Genomic DNA, 21,532 nt, shown 5'->3' with positions numbered 1-21,532 from the left:
ACGCGGCTCGGCGCTAACGTTTTTTTTTTTCCCAAGGTGCACCTGTGCTCCTAAGTTGAAAAAAAGAATGTAGGAGCGCACTAATGCATCAGTTAGTAGATGTGCTTCTAAAATTATTTTTCCACATAGCGCACACCCTGAGAATTTCAGAAGGGAATACTCTGATAGTGGGAACACTGTAGATTCCAGCAATGTTCATTATATATATATAAATAATAATTAAGAAGTCCAAGTCAGGTTGTGAAAAGCTTTTTTTAAACTCCTAAACAATGTTTACAAAAATCTTTACTAACAAAAAAAAAGTTAACACGGTCAAAGAAAGATTAGATGAATGATAAAGCATATTACCTATGTGCTTCACCATAACCACGAGATATTAAGGTGACTCTTATAATATAAGTATATATATAAGTATGCCTTAAGTCCATCAATATAATTTATTAGATTTTTGATTTTTTTTTTTTAAACAAGGAATGTTATGTTTACAATTTTAAAATGATGGGCCAGCTTTTCACACGACATGGGACAGAAATGTCAAGAAATGTTTGTGCGAAAAGCGTTAAGGGCCTTCTGGCTGTGGGGGTGTGACATCACAGGAGGTTCTGTGAGTCGTGCAGGTGCAGGTGTGGCAGACTCCCCTGCCTGTGTCAGACGAAAGACTCACGCCGTGACCTTGGCCCGTCGCTGGCAGCGAAAACCGCTCACCTGACACCTGGTGATCTCAGCGGTCTGGACGTCCGTCTCTCTTACCTGAAAAGCAGCGGGTCACGAAGCCCAGAACTAGAGAGATACTACTGCTTTAGTCCAGTCCCTTGGTTTTACGTGTACTCTACACTTTAGGGAGTGGGGTTGAGTGGGAAGGCAAGATGGAGTGAAAAGCAAGCTTGCTGTATGGTATGCTTTTATCAGAAAAAAAAAACTTTAGATATTTAATAGCTTTCTGGGTCTTATTTGAATTAATTTAAAAGAAAAAAGTTATTGCTTTAGATTTTGTTTTGTTCTTAAGAATAAGAATCATTTATGAGGTTCCAAATTCAATGTTAATCATGAGTTGTTTCAACCTGAAGATTATTACTGTAGTTAACTTAACATAGTCTGCAGCTGCTGAATGGATATGTGGTGTTCCTGTTACAAGTTACTGTCACTTCACCTTACATTTGTAACAAGTGTGACAATGAGCAAGACAGTCAACTGTGTTTCATTTCGAACATTACCTCAAGCCTGAACATATGCGACTTTTTGACTATATGATTAAAATTGTGTGTGATTTGACAACGGTGTACGGAAGCATGGGTTTTGCATGGTATCTTTGATTTTTCAGTACTTATGGAAAATTCTAAATACCTGGTGTTAATCATCATTGAAGCATGTTTGTGTAGGCTGATTAGAAACCCAGCACATACCCCAAAATCACCCGTTTCCCATGCAGATGGCATTGGCCTTAATGCAGCGTGTGGCACTCACTTCAATCCCATGATTCCCCTCTTTCAACAGGAAGTGTTGGGCGTCGGTTAAAGCCCTTAGCACTGTGATGCGATGTGACAGCCTAACGGGAATGTGTGCTCTGCTCCTTAAATCTTTGGAACGATGTGTTCCACAGTGTTCAGCAATAACAGGTTACGGGCTACTGAGCAAATACTGCAGCCGTGTAACCATGTCAATTCACATACTAACATTATATGCGTAAACAGTACTGCTGAAGGTCAGAGGTCAGACATTACAGGAAAAGCCATTGTCATAGGGAAACATCCGAGACGGTTTTTGTAGTGAACTGTACTTGCTTTTGTCATCTCAGAGCTTTTGAACATCGTTACTCTGCTATTGTAGATTCGTCTCGACAAATTTTGAACATCGTCACTACAAAGCTAGACACCAGAAGACCCATTAAGTCTAATCAGCAAACAGCTGCTTATGGATTTGATTTCATTTTTGAGGGACAGGAAGCACGGGCTAATTAAACAAAAAAAAAAAAACATTTTCTCTAAAACCGGAATTTGTTGACAAATTAATATGGGTACTTCATGCCCAAAATGAAAATCAGTTTGGAATCTATTTTCTACTGAGTAACAGAACGTCCACGGTTAGGATGCTCCATTCACTGTCATGCATGAACAGGTTCAGCAGAGTCCCCCGTGTCAGAACGGTGGAACCGTGAACGCAGTATCGCAGTCTAGCATCTCTAAGAACAGCACCGTTGGTGTGTTCGTGGCAGCCAATAGAGGCTATCTGGACAAGCTAGATGCCACCGATTATATACCAGATTGTGCGTTATGTCACCACTTCGTTGTTTTTCTTTTTCCAAACAGTTTGATCAATTTCCTGTTTTACATTAGCACAAATTAAGCGTTGGACGTGCTGCGAAAAGACACGTTCAAATTAAACTGGGCAGTTTCACTGGTGATTTATAAGTTGGTAGTCACTACTGCCTCTCAAGGGCTAATGGTGACTAGACTGAGTATGGGAAACACACCACTGCTGCTAATATTAGCCCTTAACGCTTTAAGGTGTGATGTCACAAATGTGTGATTAGATTGTTCTTGACTGAACATTCCCAAGGCTGACGTAAGAATCACTACTGGCGATTGAAGGGTTAAAGTGCAAGATCGCAGATATGTAGTTCCAGAGCGCTGACTTAGAATTTGGGAAATCTCAACTTTGGTATCCCAATCCTGAGATATATAAAGAAAAACTAAAAGGCAATGGAGTTTCACAACAAAATTATTATTTTTTTTAATCCAAAAAAAAAAAAACCCTACTCTTCAAGGGATCAATTCCCCACATTGTGGAGAAAATAAAATATCTATATATTTCTGAAAAAACTGAACCATGGAAGTCCACAATATACAACACTATGGTACTGATGTAACATACAGCAGGTTCAATACGACCAGCTTAAGTTTTGCGATGTTTGGTACCAGCCTCAGCTATCGTCTGTCCTGCAAAAAGACTGGCAAGAATGGGTGTTGCCCTTATTAACTTAATGTCACCAAATCCAGTCTGGATCAATTCAAAGGAAACTTAAACCATCATAACAGTTCGTTCTGCTCAGGAAAAAAAAAAACAAAACAAAATCCACTCTAGGGTTTTTATACCCTTTTAAATGTTACTTTTGTTTTAAGATTTTTTTTTTTTAAACATTCCCGAATGTCGAAGTTTAACACTGTATTAAAGTCTCTTAAGCCAGAGCCTATATATTGAGCGTGTATTATAAAGGTTGGCCTGTGTAGTTATTACAGCAATAGCCTTACCTCCTGACCTGTACCTGAGAACCACTCAATCTCCATGAAAACAAAATCATTTTAATCTACGGAAACTCACCGTGTACCGAGACAACCAGCCAACTAACTACTTATCAATCAAGTCGAGGACACACACAGCATCGTCTATTTATCTTGCCAACTGCTCTATTAATTTTAAATTAATCCCCCCATCGCCCAAGTATCAATCAATCCTGTGGAGGTTTTTTTTTATTTTAATTTTTTCTTTTTTTTTATTCATTAGCAAAGTAATTGTCCTTGTTTATCAGAGAGATGTGAAGAGCAGGTGGCAGTGTGTATTGTGAGCAGAAAACAAAAAAAAAAAAAACGGTTCGTCTGGTACTTCCGTGGTGGGAGCGGCTCTTTGCTGACACCAAGTTGCGGTTGCGAAGTAAAGCACGCAATTAAAATGTAGATGAAAACAAAATTATGCAAATGCTGCGGCTTGACTGATTGGTTTGCACCAAGATCTTTGCTGTCGCGAGAGAGAGAGAGAGAGAGAGAGAGAGAGAGAGAGAGAGAGTCCAGAGAAAGAATGGGGATCGACTTCAGGCCTCTCTTCTTTATGTTCTTTATTAAACCCGTTTTAGGTCAGTGAAATGTCACTGCACCAAGAAAACCGAATAAAAATCCAACTGCCCTGCAGGTTGCTCTTCAGTGAGTCTTCGGTGAGCCAACCTTGCTGGAGTCTGTCAGTTCAAGACAGTGCAAAACTCCGTTCGAACCCCTGTGTGCGATCACTTTCACCGGAGTTACCGTTCAGCATCAACCCAGAAACAACTTGCGCAAGACAGAACTCCCCTACCTCTTCCGTGTGCGCTTGCGCCTGACAGCGCGGCGGCTAGGCGAACGGGAGTCTCGCGCCCTGCACAATGAGGTAAAGGGCCGGAAGGCCGGCAGGCCGTTTGATATACGGGATGAAAAACGATAAGGGCTGAAACCAGGAGCGAGGGAACCGGGAGGTTTGACAAACGCCATAAAACCAAGAAAAGGCCAAAGAGAAAGGGAACCATTAAAACCCCAATTGAAACCGTATCCCCCGTCAGCGTGTTAACTAGCAGGTCCGCCCGCGCCGCTGCCAAAGATAAGATTGCTTGTGTCAGGTTTTTTTTTTTTTACCACCTCTGTGCAATTGCCGTCTTTTTCTTTTCCTTTTTCCTCCCCACCCTCCTCCGACGATATTAAAGGAATAACGGAGATGAAGCACACTGCCGCAGGAGAACATATGATTTAGGAGCCGCGGCATATGCTAAGATATAATGATAAATGCGGATAAAGCCGCGACGCCTTTCATCACTCCTTCCTCTGTCTCCCTGGCTAGCCTGGATCGCTGGAATGGCCTCCGCATTAGGGAGAGTCAAGGGAAGCGAATGTGGGCGTTAAAAAAAGTCTTACCGAGCAAAATAAATACATCGAGAAATGTATACATATAAACAAAGCCGGCGTACGTCAACTCACTGAAGGTGCGTAATTTCCCAAAGTTCGCTAACGCTGTCTGAATTTTATTGACGTTTTTAAAATACTGTTAACCTCGGGCCAGATTTCATTTGACGCTCTCCACCCCTGGCTCCGCGGGGTAGAGCGAGCTAACATTTGCACAGCGCCTTCCCGCACAGACACCCCCCTGCTGCCGCGCAGACAGCTGCTCCACATAGGAGCGGTTATCAGCGGAATACCGCGGAAGCCAGCGGCGGTGTGTGGGACTAATGAGTAGAGCGGGTGACGCAACCCGTGACACCACGGAACGCTGCCCAGAGCATCCGCGTTCCATTTTTGGGTATGCTTGAAAATACATTTTTTCAAAAACATTCTCCGGCAGTGGCAACCAACCCTGTTCCTGGAGATCTACCATCCTGTAGGCTTTCACTCTAACCCTAACAAAGCACACCTCATTCAATAGCTAGATGTTGTTGAGTTGCTGGTTAGTAGAGTCAGATATGCTAAATTAGGGTTGAAATGAAAACCGACAGGATGGTAGATCTCCAGGAACAGGGTTGGTTACCACTATTCTACAGGCTTTTAATATGCTATAGAAAACCAGGTGCTGGTGATGCAAGTGTCTATATATGATCACTCACATTGATGGATCTCATAGGGAGACTGATGTTGAACAATTAAGACATTGTATTTTGGTTTGGTCTGTTTTTTTTTTTTTGGGTGAAAAAATGTAATGGCTAAATCCAAACTCCTGTAGCATAAAATTATGGAAGTTTATGAGAAACTAACATATAATTTGACATTACATTAAAATATTCAACATACCAGATGATTAAATGTTGATTAAGGTTATTTATATGATGCATGTTTTTATTCACCTGGATACAAACACAATGGTCTAACTGCACATAGGTGTTCATTAATAGTCCTGACAGATGGACGCCAGGGAAAAACTTTTTTTTTCTTCTGGTCCAGATGCATTTTTCAAACATTTCATACATTGAGTTCTTTAGTGTACAGAACTCCTATTGAGACAGCTGTCTGTAGTTCACAGCAGGTTTAGCTAGCCATGAAATTGATAACTTTTGAGTCACTAAATTACACTTTAAATCATCAGTATTGTCTTGTCTTCCACGTACTGGCGCACTCTTTTCCCCCATATTCACACTTCTAAGAATCCAGCTTTCTTCATTTCTGCTGCATGTCCCCAACAAAAAAAAAAAAAAAGGTACATTCAGTATTTTTAGGCTAAAATAAACACGCATTAGCTACACGGTTGGATGTCTTTCAATTATTTGCAAAAGCATCTGTCAGGACGTGGACATTCTGAAATGGAACGCTTGGGAGAAATTTATGTAGATGGAAAGCTATCAATTTTTTTTCCCCAGCCGCCCTTCAATCCCTGGAAACGTTCCGGCTCTCCATAAATCTCTTCAGACGTCGGCGCGGATTAACCACGCGGAGTTCTTCGCTCGCATCCCAACTTTGTCGCCACCTTTATTACGGCTTTCTCCAAGTCGTTTACTCATTCCTATACGTGATGTCACGCCTCATGCGGATTGCCGCAACCTCCAAGCCAGACATAACTCACTGCGCAAAACTGTCCCAGTATGAACTTGAGGCATCACAGGAATGGCTTGAGTTAATATATAGGCAACTTATATCATATATATGCATACATACACACACACACACACACACACACACATATGCACATATATACACACACATATATACATACGTATATACACATACATACACACAAACATATACGCACACACACATACATTCATATATGTATACACATACCTACATACACACGCACATATACATATATATATATACACACACAAAACTTTTATACGGTCTAACATTTCATTGCTTTTTATGGAGCTTTGGGGAAATGAAACCTCCCCATTTGATTTGCAGATATATCGCTATTCAGAAGGGGGAAAGGATCTGATGTGAGTAATGACTCAAATTGCCCACCGATTGCGTAGCGGCACGGGAACGCAGGCCGCGCCGTGCGCGGATACGCCGGCTCTGCGCTGTCTGTCTGAGGCGGCGAAGGTTTCCACAGCTTGCATCATCTCCCGCATTGTGTTCCGAGCCCTCGCGGGGGAACGCCGATCGATGCGGAACAAAGTCCGTTTCTGGGTAAGGCCTGCCGCGAGACTGTCTCGGCAGCACCGCGAATAAAGATTTTTATTTATTTTTTATTTTTTTGCGCGCGAGCGTGCGTTTCTTTACTGACCGTTAAAGAACAGTCCCCGCATAAGAGAAACGGTCGATCTGCAGGAGGCCAAAAACCGTTCAAGTCGTCTTTCAAGACGGATCAAGCGCAAATAGAATTGCATTCAGATGCCAGATTTCGTCATTTCACAAGTGCGAAGCAATAGCCCAACTGCCACCACGCCAATACGTGGTTTCCCCCCGCTTTTTAGAATAAATAACAGGATGTACACGTCCAACTCTTTTAATATGGAAAAATAACAAAGGTTATATGGCAACACGTATTAGTTCACTTTTTTTTCCTATTACAAATATGCAAATCAATTAACTAACTGCAAAACACAGAGGAGTAAAACAAATTACAGTTAAAACAACTATATACAAGCAAATGTACACTTTATAAAACACATATATACACTCTTTTAATATATTATTATATAGAGGATTTGTTTCTTTACCTTACAAATAATGCTGGAGGAAGAGCAGCTTGGAGAAGGAGTGTTTTGTTTTATAAAAAGAGAATCCTGCGGACCAACCTTGATCCTGACCATAAAGCACTGACAAGACGTACAATATATATGAATAGGTAGTATTTCCACGTAGTTGTTGGATGCCGTATAAGAATACACATACTTTTGTGAATGTCACCATACCAGTAATTCATACAATAACAGTCATTTCAGAGTGTCAATTACTCAAGGGAAATTTGGGTGAAATCTGGCCAGTGCTGACAGCGTTAAAAAATGTCAACACCATCTTTAGCATGTTCTCTCTACCTTTAGAAATATCATTTTGAGTTGCTTTTTTTCTTTGCAAGCATTACATTTATAGGACTTCTGAAGCGTTGAAAGTCTCATCGTTGGTTAGCTGCCTTCACAACCCCACCCCCACCCCCACCCCCACGAAAGCCATGGCATTTTGCAGTTTCACATTTTTAAGAGTCATGCATTAGTGTTGATCCTCCTTAGTCCACCACACAAAGGGTCGCAATGAAAAAAAGAAAATATCAGGGGCGAAAGGAACAGGACGAGCCGTAAAAAACAGTTTGGATTTGAGTCTGGGGCGCAGAGGCGAGTCTGTGTACGTAGATGGATTTGAGACGGGTCCGTGCGCGTAGATGGATTTGGGACGCGTCCGTGTACGTAGATGGATTTGAGACGGGTCCGTGTACGTAGATGGATCTGAGACGGGTCCGTGTACGTAGATCGATTTGAGACGTAGCCGTAGCGGGAAAAGGCCGAAAGGAAGCGTTCTGCTGCTCTCAGGTTCCCTGGCAGTGTCCTCACCATGGAGACGCAATGAGAAAAATCACAACTTTCAAGCGGGGGTCTGTCCATGCAAAAATAAAATAAAACAAGGGGGGGGGGGGGGGGGGGGGGCCTGGTTTGGGAGTACTCCTTCCTCAAGCTGGAGTCGCCTTCCTGCCGACTCGTTTTCTCACTCTTTCGTCATTTATTTTTAGAATTTCATTTTTTTCAAAATTTTTTTTTTACAAAAGCAACAGAAGCAGGGCCAGCAGAGCGAGCAGGGAGGGGGCGGAGCCGGGGGCGGAGCCACGCGGCAGCGGCGGAGTCCTGGGCGAGGAGCTCTGCTTCAGCCTGCTGGGCGGCAGCGCCTTCAGGTCCTCCAGCGCCCCGAAGGCGGCCATGGAGAACTCGGGGTCCCCCGTGGTGAGCAGGTCGAAGACGCAGGACTGGAAGTACACGTCCTCCACCTGCAGCGTCTCCCGGCAGCGGGCGGTGGCGCGCTCCACGGTGTAGGCGGGGCGCGGGGCGGGGCCGGGGCCGGGGGCGGGGCCCGGGTCGGGGGGCCGGCCCAGCGTGTGCTCCTGGATCAGCTCGCTGCGGGGGCAGCCGTGCAGGCAGAGCTGCAGCCCCCCGCTCTCCTCGGCCGGGCCCAGCGAGTCCTCGGGCGTGCGGATGGCGAAGGTCAGGTAGCGCCCCACCCGCCGCACGATGATGGACGTCCCGATGTAGTGGGCCTGGATCCGCACCTGCCGGCCCCCGGCCCCGCCCCGCTCGGCGATCCACAGGCTGCCCCCCTGGCCCCCGCTCCGCGTCCCGTCCTGGAAGGCCGAGGGCAGGTCGTCGGTGGTGGCCTGGTACACCTTCTGCTCCGTGCAGCCGCGGAAGGCCTTGAAGATGACCGTGATCTGCGGGGGCAGAAGAGAGCAGTTAGGGGGGGCGGGGGGAAGCTCCGCTTAAATCAGGAGTGATTTATTTCCCCGGTAATCAGGGGACGCTCGTTTGCAGACCCCCCTGGGGCCCCAGCGTTTGGCTCCTTTCCTGAACGCTGCTCTCCCGCCATCAACCGTCCAGAGCGCAGAAGTACTCGATGCGTGCGCTCACATCCCCAAGTCCTCTGACTCAGTGTTAATCACACACGCGCTCACACACACACACACAAGCACACGCACACGCACAAGCACACACGCGCACGCGCACGCGCACAAGCACACACGCGCACGCACGCGCACACGCACAAGCACAGCCACACACACACACATGCACAAGCACAGACACACACGTGCACATACCCACACAAACCCACACATACACAACACATGTACACACGCACACCCACACAAACCCACACACACGCACAAACAAACCCACACACACGCACAGACACACACAGACAGATGCGCGTACATACGAGTCCACACCCACACACACGCACACATACACTCACACGCGCGCACAGACACACACACAAATCACATCCATCCTAACTAACGGGGACCGTCTCCATCTGCTGCCCACGTGCAGCACATTTCCAGGGCTTTCTCTGAGGCACTGCATCAGCGAGTTTACTGCTGCGCAGAACAGAGTCCCTCCTCCCCGTGGTGGAAGTGAAGGCTTGTGAAAGCTTTAGAAGTCAAACAAAGCCGTCCAATATTTTTGATTCATTCTAGATGGGGGGGGGCGGGGGGGAAGGACCAGCACACTGCAACTCACAATTCCCAAAAGCAATTCCCTAAATATTAGGCCTATATCACTGGAGTTGCAAAAAAAAAAGATGTAGCATTATGTTTTAGTCATGAGTGGTTTTGACCCAATTTAATAGTTGTTGAGCTGTGAAACGTTCAGAGTAAAGCACTTTCAATGGATGTTAAAACAAAAAAATGGGAAAATATGGACATACAAATCTTTTTCATGGCCACCATTCAGCCACTCCATGAAAATATAATAGGCAACTTGACAAGATATCTTGTCATGCCAAATTAATTCCATAGCAACAATTCATTAACTTCAAGGGTGAAGTAAGCTAAATCTGATTCAGATACGTTCCAACATTCAGCGCTGCCTTGTAAGATAGGGCCACAGTTGGCATGGAAACCAAAAGACAATAGAGAGCGCTGTACCGGTTTTCACCACAGTGAGGCAGTGGGGTGCTGGAAAAGCCTACTCACACCCATTGTACCATGCAATGGGGAATACTTGGCCACTTACACATACTTCTAGCCAATCACGATTGTTTTAGAATGGGCCTTAAGTGAATTGGGTGGAAAGGTGTGACTTAACTTCAGTTTCAAGGCCAGGATCTTCGTCGAAAGCGCAGAAATGCAGGCAGTGTGATCAATATGCAATGGCCTTTACTCCTGCTATTTTGGGGGAGGTGGGAGGGGCTTAGCAACCTTCTAGAATCACTAGCTTCACACCTGGTTCTAACGAGTGAATCTCTGCATCCGAAGGTCAAAATTTAACCCCAGATGGTCATTTTAATTTGTGAAATGATAGCTTCAGTGTTAATCCAGTGTTAACGATTTACTGCTTTGATTTGAAATGTCTCATACTCAACCTTCTGATGCATAAACCTAATGAATCATAACAATTACAGTTTCTTAGTACTTTTTAATTTAATTTTTTTTTTTTTTGTGTGTGAGCTTAGCATTTAAGAGCAAGATTTGGATAATCCCTTACTTTACACCAAACCAGAAATAGTAACAATTCAGCCCCCAAACCTTTTTATTTAATTTTTTTTTTTTTTTTTTGCATCTTCCCAAACATTTCATTGTTAAATTGTGCCACCAGGGGGCGCTTGAGCACACCGCTTGACTCCAGTCCATTACATTCACTTCACAGACCACCTAATAAGCCTGCGGTTTCCATAGCGCCAGTTCCATCCGGGCTTAAAACGGTTAGAACGTCTTCACGATATTTAAGCGCACTTCATTCCACGCATTCCTCTGATCTTCATGTGTATTCCTCCAACAAAGCTCTAGCCTAATTCAGATAAGTCTGCTCATCACAGTGCTCAAAAGACATCAACGGCCATCCTGTTCCCAGCACACTTAACCACGACACCTTGAACACACGTTCTACCTCACCTTGAATACGCACATTTCTACTTCACACCTAGCCAAGGAGAGAGCCAACTCCAACACACAACGACCAATGAGACGCACTGCAATTCAGACCGCTTGTTTTTTTTTTTTTACATTAGAAATCAATAAAATTTCTATTTTGTAATAGTTCGACGTGGTTCAAAATTACATTCAGACTTTGTTTTGCTCACACGCTTACATAAAATCCTGACTCATATAAATGTCGTGAAAACCAGTTAACATGTCAAACTGTTACGCAATTGCAATGTTACACATGAAGGTGCGTTGCCGGCCAATCAGCACGGGCCCAGTAGGACTTGGAACGCACCGTGTTTTCGCACAAAGCGGTCAGTGTTCCTGCAGAAAGCCTTATATAATGCCTTTGCTATAAAATACAGTTTTGTGGAAAAGTGAGAACTTTTAAGAAGTAAAACTCTGGTGAAGAGACAAAAATAAATGCCCCGTCCAGAATGAACCGCAGTGCATTTACAAACACCAGAATATGAGACGGAGCGAATCGTCAAAAACACAAATTAATTAAGAAATAACAACGTATAGGCTAGTGGGGATGAAAACAGATAATAGGTAGGCTATTACTAACAAGATTGTTAGACGCTGCAGTCACTGGGTTTGATGCAAACCTTTGTCATGTTTCCAGCTAACACAAAGAATTATGACTGATAATTCTCCACCTTTACAAGAGGACTGTGTGCTATGATTAAGCTGAGACCCACAGTGACACAGTTAATAATGCAGAAATAAACAGAATTACGCAATAAATGCGAACACTTGAAAAAAGTAGTGCTAGAGAAAAATGTTCTCGGAACTACAAATTGCTCAACAGCAGATTTTTTGGGAGAACGGCATTCGATTTTGCTTGTTAGCTGAGAGTTCCTCATGCCAACTTACTGTCCCGGTCATTAAACACAAGACTACACCCAAAAACTCTTCGTTTTTATCACCTACAGCCCTGACTGGGCTCACAGAGACGCCGCCTCAGTCACACTGGCAAAGAAACAAATGTTCCTTTCACACGTTTCACCTTCAGTGATGTCACACTCGTACCACCTGCCCCAGCGCAGCGCGCAGAGCACGCATTTCCTGCGACGCGCATTCGACCGACGCGGGAAAGCAACCAATGGCTGCAAGGATGAAACGATCTGCTCGTCTTCCAGACCCACCGAAGGAGCCCGGTGTGTGTGCATGCAGCAGACCTGGGTCAAATACACATTTGCTTCGAATTCAAATACGTTTACTGAGCTTGTCTGGTGTATTGGAACCAATGAAATACTCTTAAAATTAAAAAAAAGTGCAAAACCCGCCTTCTGGTCCTATTGGCAGGCCTCAGTTGCACCAGGCAAGAACAATGGAGCACAGAAAAGCATATGAATCCAAAACAAATACGGTTTTTAACCCAGGTCTGGTGTATAGTCAGGTAGAGGCACACGCATCTTCTCCACTAACGTGAGGAATTTCAACAGGGGGTGGGGCAGCAGTGCCGGATAATGGTTATGGAGCCGGGCTTGAAGGTTGCGGGTTCAAGTCCCAGGAGGAGCGATGCCACTGAACTCTTGAGAAAGGTGCTGAACCCGAGCTGTCCGAGAAAATGCCCGGGTGTCTAAATTAATAGTACAGAAATAAGATGGGCGCTCTGCATGTCCCTGGACAAGAGCGTCAGCCGAATTGAAATGGTGAATGAGGTCATAGAGCAGGCTCCTGGAGAACCTACCGTCCTGTAGATTTTCACTTCAGCCCTAATTTGACTCAACCTGATTCTACTAATGAGCTGCTCATCGAGATCTCTCGCGGTTGAATGAGGTGTGCTTTGTCAGGGTCGGAGTGAAAGCCTACAGGACGGTAGATCTCCAGGAACAGGGCTGGTTACCACTGCTCTAGGCTGTTGAATGAGGGGTGCTTTCTTAGGGTTCGAGTGAAAGCCTACAGGACGGTAGATCTCCAGGAACAGGGCTGGTTACCACTGCTCTAGGCTGTTGAATGAGGGGTGCTTTCTTAGGGTTCGAGTGAAAACCTACAGGACGGTAGATCTCCAGGGGCAGGGCTGGGCAGCCCTGCAGTAAATGCTCAGTCAATGCTGCTAAATTAACAGTATAGAAATAGGACCAGTACCGTGCTAGTCGCTGGGCAACAGCGTCTGCTCTTGGCAAACTGTAACTGTAAGTGATGTCACGGAGTCACATGACGTTACCTTGCTGGTGGCGGTGGCGCTGGAGCCCTGGACCACCGGCACGTTGGTCACCTGCACCGACAGGTAGCGGTTGTCGATGAGGGGCCAGGCGCCCTCCACCTTGCAGGTCTGGAACTCGTCGCGGAAGGTGCGCAGGTGGGGGTCGCCGAAGAGCCCGCAGTGGGCGTACTTCCTGTGCGGCCCTCCGGCGGCGGACCCCCCCGAGGCCGAGGCCGCCGCCCGGCTCTCGTAGTCGCAGAGCTCGGGCACGGGGGGCCGCGGTGTGGCGGCGCCGGCGGCGCCGGACGCCCTGGCGGAGGACGTGGGCCCGTCGCTGGAGCAGTTGTGCTGCGTGAACAGCTCCTTGATGCGGAACACGGCCGAGTGGTAGAAGAGGTCGCCGCGGCAACTGCGCGCCATGCGGCGGGTGCACAGCGAGTAGGCCCGCAGCGCGATGCAGTAGTCCACGTCCGCCGGGGCGTCGTCCTGCAGGCCACTAGAGGGCGACGTAGAGGCCACGTATTCGGAGTTGCAACGCTGAATTCGGCACTGCTGGCAACATGCTGGATGGAGGGGGGGAAAGAAATAAACGTTACACACATTACTCAGCTACACAATAACACCTACACTCACCTCACTCAGCTACACAATAACACCTACACACCTCACTCAGCTCTACAAAAACTGCTACACACCTCACTCAGCTACACAATAACCGCTACACACCTCACTCAGCTACACGATAACCGCTACACACCTCACTCAGCTCTACAAAAACTGCTACACACCTCACTCAGCTACACAATAACTGCTACACACCTCACTCAGCTACACAATAACACCTACACACCTCACTCAGCTACACAATAACACCTACACACAGCTCTACAAAAACTGCTACACACCTCACTCGGCTACACAATAAAACTGCTACACACTTCACTCAGCTACACAAGAACACCTACACACCTCACTCAGCTTCACAAAAACTGCTACACACCTCACTCGGCTACACAATAACTGCTACACACCCCACTCAGCTACACAATAACACCTACACACCTCACTCAGCTACACAATAAAACTGCTACACACTTCACTCAGCTACACAATAACACCTACACACCCCACTCAGATACACACCTCACTCAGCTCTACAATAACACCTACAGACCTCGCTCAGCTACACAATAATTAATACACACCCAACTCAGCTCTACAATAACTGCTACACACCACACTCAGCTACACGATAACCGCTACACACTTCAGAATGAGTCACTCAACTCAATTCTGTTCCACTCAATGTAGCAACATGAGGGAAAAAATAAACACAGCTTATCACATTTAGATATGGTAAGTCTAAAGCACCACTCACTCCCATAAGCCACCTGGGTGTCTAGACTCTGCATTCCTTCAGTACTCTCTCCCTGCAGCACTGGACCATTTCCCACACTACAGGCCACACACTACTACAGGAGTACTGTGCTGACTGGAGGAGATGTTTATCTCTCAAGTGACGATGGCTAGTAGCCTAGCCTGTTGCACTTTACTGGGGGGCGACATAGCTCAGGAGGTAAGACCGATTGTCTGGCAGTCGGAGGGTTGCCGGTTCAAACCCCGCCCTGGGCATGTCGAAGTGTCCTTGAGCAAGACACCTAACCCCTAACTGCTCTGGCGAATGAGAGGCATCAATTGTAAAGCGCTTTGGATAAAAGCGCTATATAAATGCAGTCCATTTACCATTTACTGTTCTGGAACGGTTTACCCAATTAGCTAGTTGTATGTTTCTCAGCCAGTTAACCAACCCAGACACGCTGGAAGTTAAACCACAGGTTTTAGGGCGTAATACATGCATGTGAGTCTCCTAGTGATTCGCCAGGCATCTACGAGTTGCCAGGTGATGTCGGTGAAAGATGAGCCTCTCATCCAATCAGCACCAATTCTCCTGTGGTGCATTGTGTGACTTGTAGTGTGGAAACTGGTTCACAGGAAAGTATTTATACACCATATACACCTGCGTGGGTGTAGAAGGAGTGACATGAAAGCAATACACAATTTTAAATTCTGAACAGAGAAAGAAAAGTTTTTTGTTGTTTTTTTTGCACTGACAAACCTTTAGCATCTTCTGAACCTGTCTTTCCACAACTGCAATGCCAGGTAACAAGACAAGAAATAATCAGCGTGCAATGGCATGGCCATCATTCTGCAGCAGTTGGAGCTCTTTAACCAATTTTTATTGCCTCTATAGAATATAACTACAAGATAAATAATGCCTTGGGAGTATAGGCTGACAGGTGGGCTGCAGCTTCTTAAAATGGAGGTTTGCATTTTACACTAAATTCCCACAGGCATCGGTTTCCAATGGTCCGGAGGTCTGCTAACCCTACATTCTGAACCGTTTTTAATACAGCATCACAGAGTATTGCTTTCATTGTGTGTGCGTGTGTGTGTGTGTGTGTTGAGTACCATTAAGGACTGTCCACGGAGGCCAGTTTGAAAACTAAAGAAACGAAACTAACACAACTGGAGGATGCAAAATGATGCTGCTCATCGTCATCATTTTCAGCACATTTCTAAAAGCCACTTTGTTTTTATTGCTTGTTATTGCCACACTCTAATTGCACTTAGCAACATTAAAATCATGCATAATTAGCATTCAAGTGCAGTTTGACAATAATCCACTCGTTTGAGGCATCACAAGTAACATTTATGGATGCAAATTTATGATTAGCAACCCATTTGTTCAATTCAGCCCACATCAAATGTGAATTATTTCTAGAAATAACAACTGATCATAAAAAAATGACCCGATTTCACATCATTTTACATCTTTGAACAGATCGTTTAAAAAGCTATAGTCAGACTGGTATGCATTACAAGCGTTTACCTCAAGAGCATGACAACACAACACTGAAAATGCGCTGTCTTGTTACTGAAAGGAATTTTACACTCCTCCCTTGATGGTCTTAGATGCCCGTTGAAATGGACCAAACCATTACTCGCTATGGAACATAAAGACTAACAGAGTTATCAGCCCCGTTGTATATTTTCTTGTCTTTGAGTATGTGGATTCTAGTTTTGCTCTGCCTCTCTCAATTCAAACTTCCAGGACCCCTTACAAGAAGCAATGGATTAGCCTACTCTGAATAACTAGTGGTATGACCAGCTGAACAAATCACATCAGACATGGTAGCCTGGTCAATGTTACCGACAATTCTAGCAGTCTGATAACATTTGAGAGGCGAGACCCACTTCCTGCAGGTGCACGGCTTAAGGCGACTTCCTCAAAGACGTAGCAAGTTAGCCTGCAGCCATGGAATTCCAGACACAGCACTTGCTAACCTCACTTGAAAAGCTATTAGCTTACTCCTCCCCTCCGATTCCTTTGTGTCAAAAAAAGAAAGAAAAAGAGAACACCGACCCCTAATGGAGAAAGTTTATTACTTCTGGCATTCATTTGGGTTTTAGTGAAATCATAAATCTATACTTGAATGTGTGGCGTCATTTTAAAAATATGTATTGTTCCGGAACATATGACCTTTATATGATAACAGTAAAACTAATTAGTGGTTAACCAAAGACCTGAATGAGTGGTAACATCACTATTTAACAGGGTGGTCCAGAGCCAACAGTAAAAACCTATTAGATTAATGTGCCAGAAAAAAATCTAATTTTATACAAACGCACAGAATAAACCAAAAATAATGAATAATAGCCTAGTGTAGTCAACATTAGCATAGTTTTTAAAAAACTGCGCGCGGCAATGCCAGTTTTAAAACTCAATGTAAACATTAGCTGTACAACACTAAAACATTCGTGATTAGACTGTAACCATTTCCAGTCAGTTGGAGCGTTCAAGGAGCAAAATATTTACAATTTCAAACAATGAAACCAATTAAAACCATTCCTTCTAAACTTTGACGGTGCTGTACAATATCCCACGCTAGACTATACACTGCAAATAAAACAATTTAACTTCAAAAATGTGACTTGGCGTTAGCTACTTTTTGAAAGAGCGACGCAAAGAAACACCACGATTCCTCAGAAGTAAGTTGACGTTACAGGGTTCACATGTATTTATTAACAGAATATATTAAATACTGAACCATCAAATGTAACACATTCTTCAACCGGACTGCCTAGCTGTGTTACCCCCATAGATTTATAAGCCTCGTCGTCGCTACCTACAAATATTGTTGGACAGCATCCCAAGAATTCCAGCCAGAACTATTTTACTTCGGAGTGTGTGTAAAGTTTTCCATCACTACGCTAGCTAACATACTGACGAGACGGCTGAAAAAATAAAAGAAAACTCAACGACTGCAAATATCCTTTCCCTGTATTGCAATCTAGCGATAAATGACGCGATTGCCAACTATATTTACATGTCACGCAAAGTTTGGCTCAATGTGGTTTTTAAACATAACAACGGTGGAAAACACGACTAATTCGTGAGGTTTAGCTACAAGTAGCACACAAGCGGTTGTATTCGTACTAGCTAGCAACAAGTTATAACAAACAAAATAAGTCGTTATTTGTTCTGTATAAAAAGAGTAATAAGAACTTGATGAGTAAATGTTAATATAAACTGGATGGTATCTAACCCTGTATAGTAGCTATCCGTAACAAGCAGCCACTGGCCCCTCGCAACTTTGTTTTGATTCATAACACACGATAAATGTATTCCCAAATCATATTCATCACACACAAAGCTCGGCGGCACGTGGGCTGGGAAACTTCGAATTAGAACTTTGGAAAAACATTCGAAAATGTATCCCCTCAAACATGATGGCTAGCTAGTGTTCGCTGTGATACGAGCAGAGCATGATAAATTATTGCATGCTAACTAGGCATCAGAGCATCACTTCGTATCAATATTTTGATAGCTATCTGAAAAACCTCAAAATCAAAACATTCATTTTATTCTAGCGTATATCTAGAAAGCAAGTTTTGCTTCCAGCGAGCTAGCAACTTAGCCAATGTTACTAATAACAGTTACTTGTGTAACTACTTTCTCGCCTAGTTGGCTAGCTGAGTTTTAGATTAGTTAGAGATAGTTTGCCAATATAGCTAGCTAGCTAGAACATACAGGCGGGTTGTTAGCTAGTTAAGACTCACCAACTAACCAGTTACCCAACACATCTTACATCTTTTTAATGCATGTAGCGATAGCTCGATACTGTACACAGGCGAAAAAAAAGTTGCTGCTCACGCACCTCCCGAATTAGTTAACGTTAGCTAGCTAGCCGAGGGGCAAACTTTTTTCCAGGCTTTGTTACGGTTCCAGCTCAAAGTGTTTTGCATGCAAATATGCAGCGGTAAAAAAAATATATAATAATAATATAGGCTTACCTGGTCTGAGCAACAGAGAAAGTAATACCATCATAAAACACATAGAGTTCCAAAGCCTCCGCTTAGCCAGGTTTTGAGGTCCGCTTTTCCCCATGCCAATCCATTCAGTTAGAATGGAGATCCTCGACTGCTGCTGGGCGATGAAGTAGCTGCAGGAAATTGAACAAAAATTCACATCCCTTCCGAGACGCTGTCATTCAAAGCCAGCCCAATCCGCCGCGCACTCGAACAGGGAGGGGGGGTGTAAAAAACCGAAATGGGTAGGGCCATAGAAATGGGTGCTGGCCAATGAAAAGTCCAACCATTCCGTAAGCGTCTAATGAGTACGTGTATGGGTAGTGTCAATCCAAAGGAAAGCCAATGAAAAGTGTTTTCCCAAAATTCGGAGGCGGTGCCACAAAAAACTTGGAAAAACAAGGGGTAAGAAGACCACCATTGCCGAACTCCAAAAAGGCAAGGCAGAGTGTTGGGGTGATCGACAAGGTTTCCTTTGCATTTAATGAGACGGTAGATGGTCAATTTGAAAAAAAAAAAAAAAAACGTTATGCAAGAATGTATAGCCAAATGGCGATTTACAAGCATTTTATTTGTCAATTTGAACGAATGACTTCGCGGCTCCTGAATTCCATCAGAGCTTGAGTCTGCCCTCTGCGTGTGCACTGTTACAACGCAGTCAGCTGTGTCAGCTGTAGCGTTTGATCTTACCAGGGTTTAATGGAAGCTATAAACCAAATGGCCTAACACTAACAGTCCAGTTGCTTTCCTTGACAGAGCATTAAATTACCTTTCCTACCTGCTCCATACGGAAACACGCTCAGCAAACTGGACGCGAGTACCAGCTAGGGCCCGTTATAAATGAAATGGGAAGATTGTTTGCTGTCTCTGGGAACATTTCACAGAGAGAAATTCAGTGTAGGGGGAAAATTTAAAATAATTTTGGATTTTGACTTAATACAATCTACTCCGTAGAGTTACTTTTTGTCATTGTGTAGGCTTTGTTTAGTTAATGCGTGCATGCATGCACGCGCACGTGCACATATATGTACGTGTGTGCGTAGAGAGAGAGCACGGGAGCATTCTTTCAAAAAACATTCCAGACATTTTCGGAGTCCTGTGCTCATCATCGTAGGATTAAGGGCAGCTGTGGGGGCTATTTTAAAGTGCTTTCAGTGGCTCATCGCGCAGTTCTCCGCCTGCATTGAGTCTTGGCTGCGATTGAACCTTAGGGAGCTAAGTCCTGCTTGTCAGTAGACATCCAGGGTGGTGGCAACTGAGGAGACTCTAGAGGTGTGTGCATGACTTAAATTTTTCCACGTTGCTAAAAGAACCCGATGATCCTCCCATCGTTGTACATATGTGTAGACATGCCATCAAGGCGAGCTTACAATAGAAACTATACCACTTTCCCAAAAAAAGAAAATCACATGGGGAAAAAAAAACAATGCATGGGCATCCGTGTGCTGTTTTGTATTGATAGTCTAGTTACAACTGTTCCCCATTGCGTTCCCTCAATTTAGTCAATGAATTTGAAATGTTAACCTGTGGAGCATGCCTGTCATCTGGGCTGTTGCTCTGCATTTAAAAATAATCTTTTGTAATGGGGAATACAATATATAGTAAAAATAATAATAATAAAAGACATATGCAACAGTGGAACACTCAAGATTTGTGAAAGAATGCCCAAATAAAGACAAAACAATTAATTGTTGAAATGTTTGGGGTTGGTGGGGCCTTTGTGGAAACATGATTGAGCAGAGATCAAACGGCTTGGTTTCTTTGCATTTACAGACGAAATGCAAAGTCCTTTCCCCCTAAAACTTCTGCTGTGGATGAAAAATATAATTGTATCTGCCTAACAAGCATGGCAGTGCTAAAGGAACGAACTGAAAGTTTTCGTTCACGAAGGTCATCCAAGGGTACTGTTTTAGGGTTGATAAAGGCTTCTTTAGCACGAAACCTGCAATTACCTGTTAATCATATCTTGTTCGGTTAATGTGTTGGCAAAGGTGTCAGACAGGCCAGAATTGGAGATGGGGGAAGGAAAGTGTGAGCTGACTGTGATGTCATGAACCAGAAACTGGAATGGAACAAAGCAGTAACTCCTGCTGTCCTTGTTTGATTCTTGCTGAATTTTATGACCGGTACTTCTAGGATACAGGAGTCTTTCCCTTCCTGGAGTAGACCCCTTTAATTCCTTTATTTTCATAATGCAGAGAAAGAGCAAATCTCCAGGATTTTTTTTCTCTCTATGGCAATCCCTCTTTTCTTTTTCCATGAGTTTTTTTCCCTTTTCAGAGTAAACCTGGGTATTAGAATTTTCCCTTCTTTCTTTTCCTGTGTTACTGGTAGATATGGTTTTCCACTAGGAGCACATCTCAGGCACATCTTTGGCTCTTTCACATAATTTCAACTCCATCTGTTGCTCCATAGTAATAGCATCCAGAGATTTCAGCTTCATGTGTGAGGAGTGTCTTTAACCACAATGATATAAATTCCATTAACGGTTGTTCAGAATTATTCGAAAATCAACATTTATACCCCCCCCCCCCCCCCCCACCACCACACCCACAAAAAAGGCCAATATTCTCTGCTCATTGTGTACTATGTGCGTACTTCTGACTTAAAACTGTTTTAGGGTCATTGGGTTTCCTGAACTGATTCACTGATGTATTAGATCTCTCATGGTTGCTTCGTTCTGGACGTATGCTTGTAAGATTTTGGGAAATATCTAATCAATCC

The 21,532-nt window shown here is 44.2% G+C and overlaps 1 protein-coding gene across 1 annotated transcript; it reads right to left on the bottom strand.

Moving 5' to 3' along the window:
• Positions 1–7,154: 7,154 nt before the first annotated feature.
• Positions 7,155–19,011, bottom strand: rgmd (RGM domain family, member D). The gene is made up of 3 exons (XM_035412692.1): positions 18,794–19,011; positions 13,460–14,001; positions 7,155–9,078 (listed from the first exon to the last, which is right to left on the bottom strand). Exons 1-3 carry the CDS (start codon positions 18,885–18,887, stop codon positions 8,416–8,418), a joined length of 1,299 nt encoding a protein of 432 aa, XP_035268583.1. The 5' UTR covers positions 18,888–19,011; the 3' UTR covers positions 7,155–8,415.
• Positions 19,012–21,532: the final 2,521 nt, after the last annotated feature.

This window comes from Anguilla anguilla, chromosome 4 (genome assembly GCF_013347855.1).
Source record: "Anguilla anguilla isolate fAngAng1 chromosome 4, fAngAng1.pri, whole genome shotgun sequence".
NCBI classification, from domain to species: Eukaryota; Metazoa; Chordata; class Actinopteri; order Anguilliformes; family Anguillidae; genus Anguilla; species Anguilla anguilla.
This window is presented reverse-complemented; position numbering and strand designations above follow the sequence as displayed.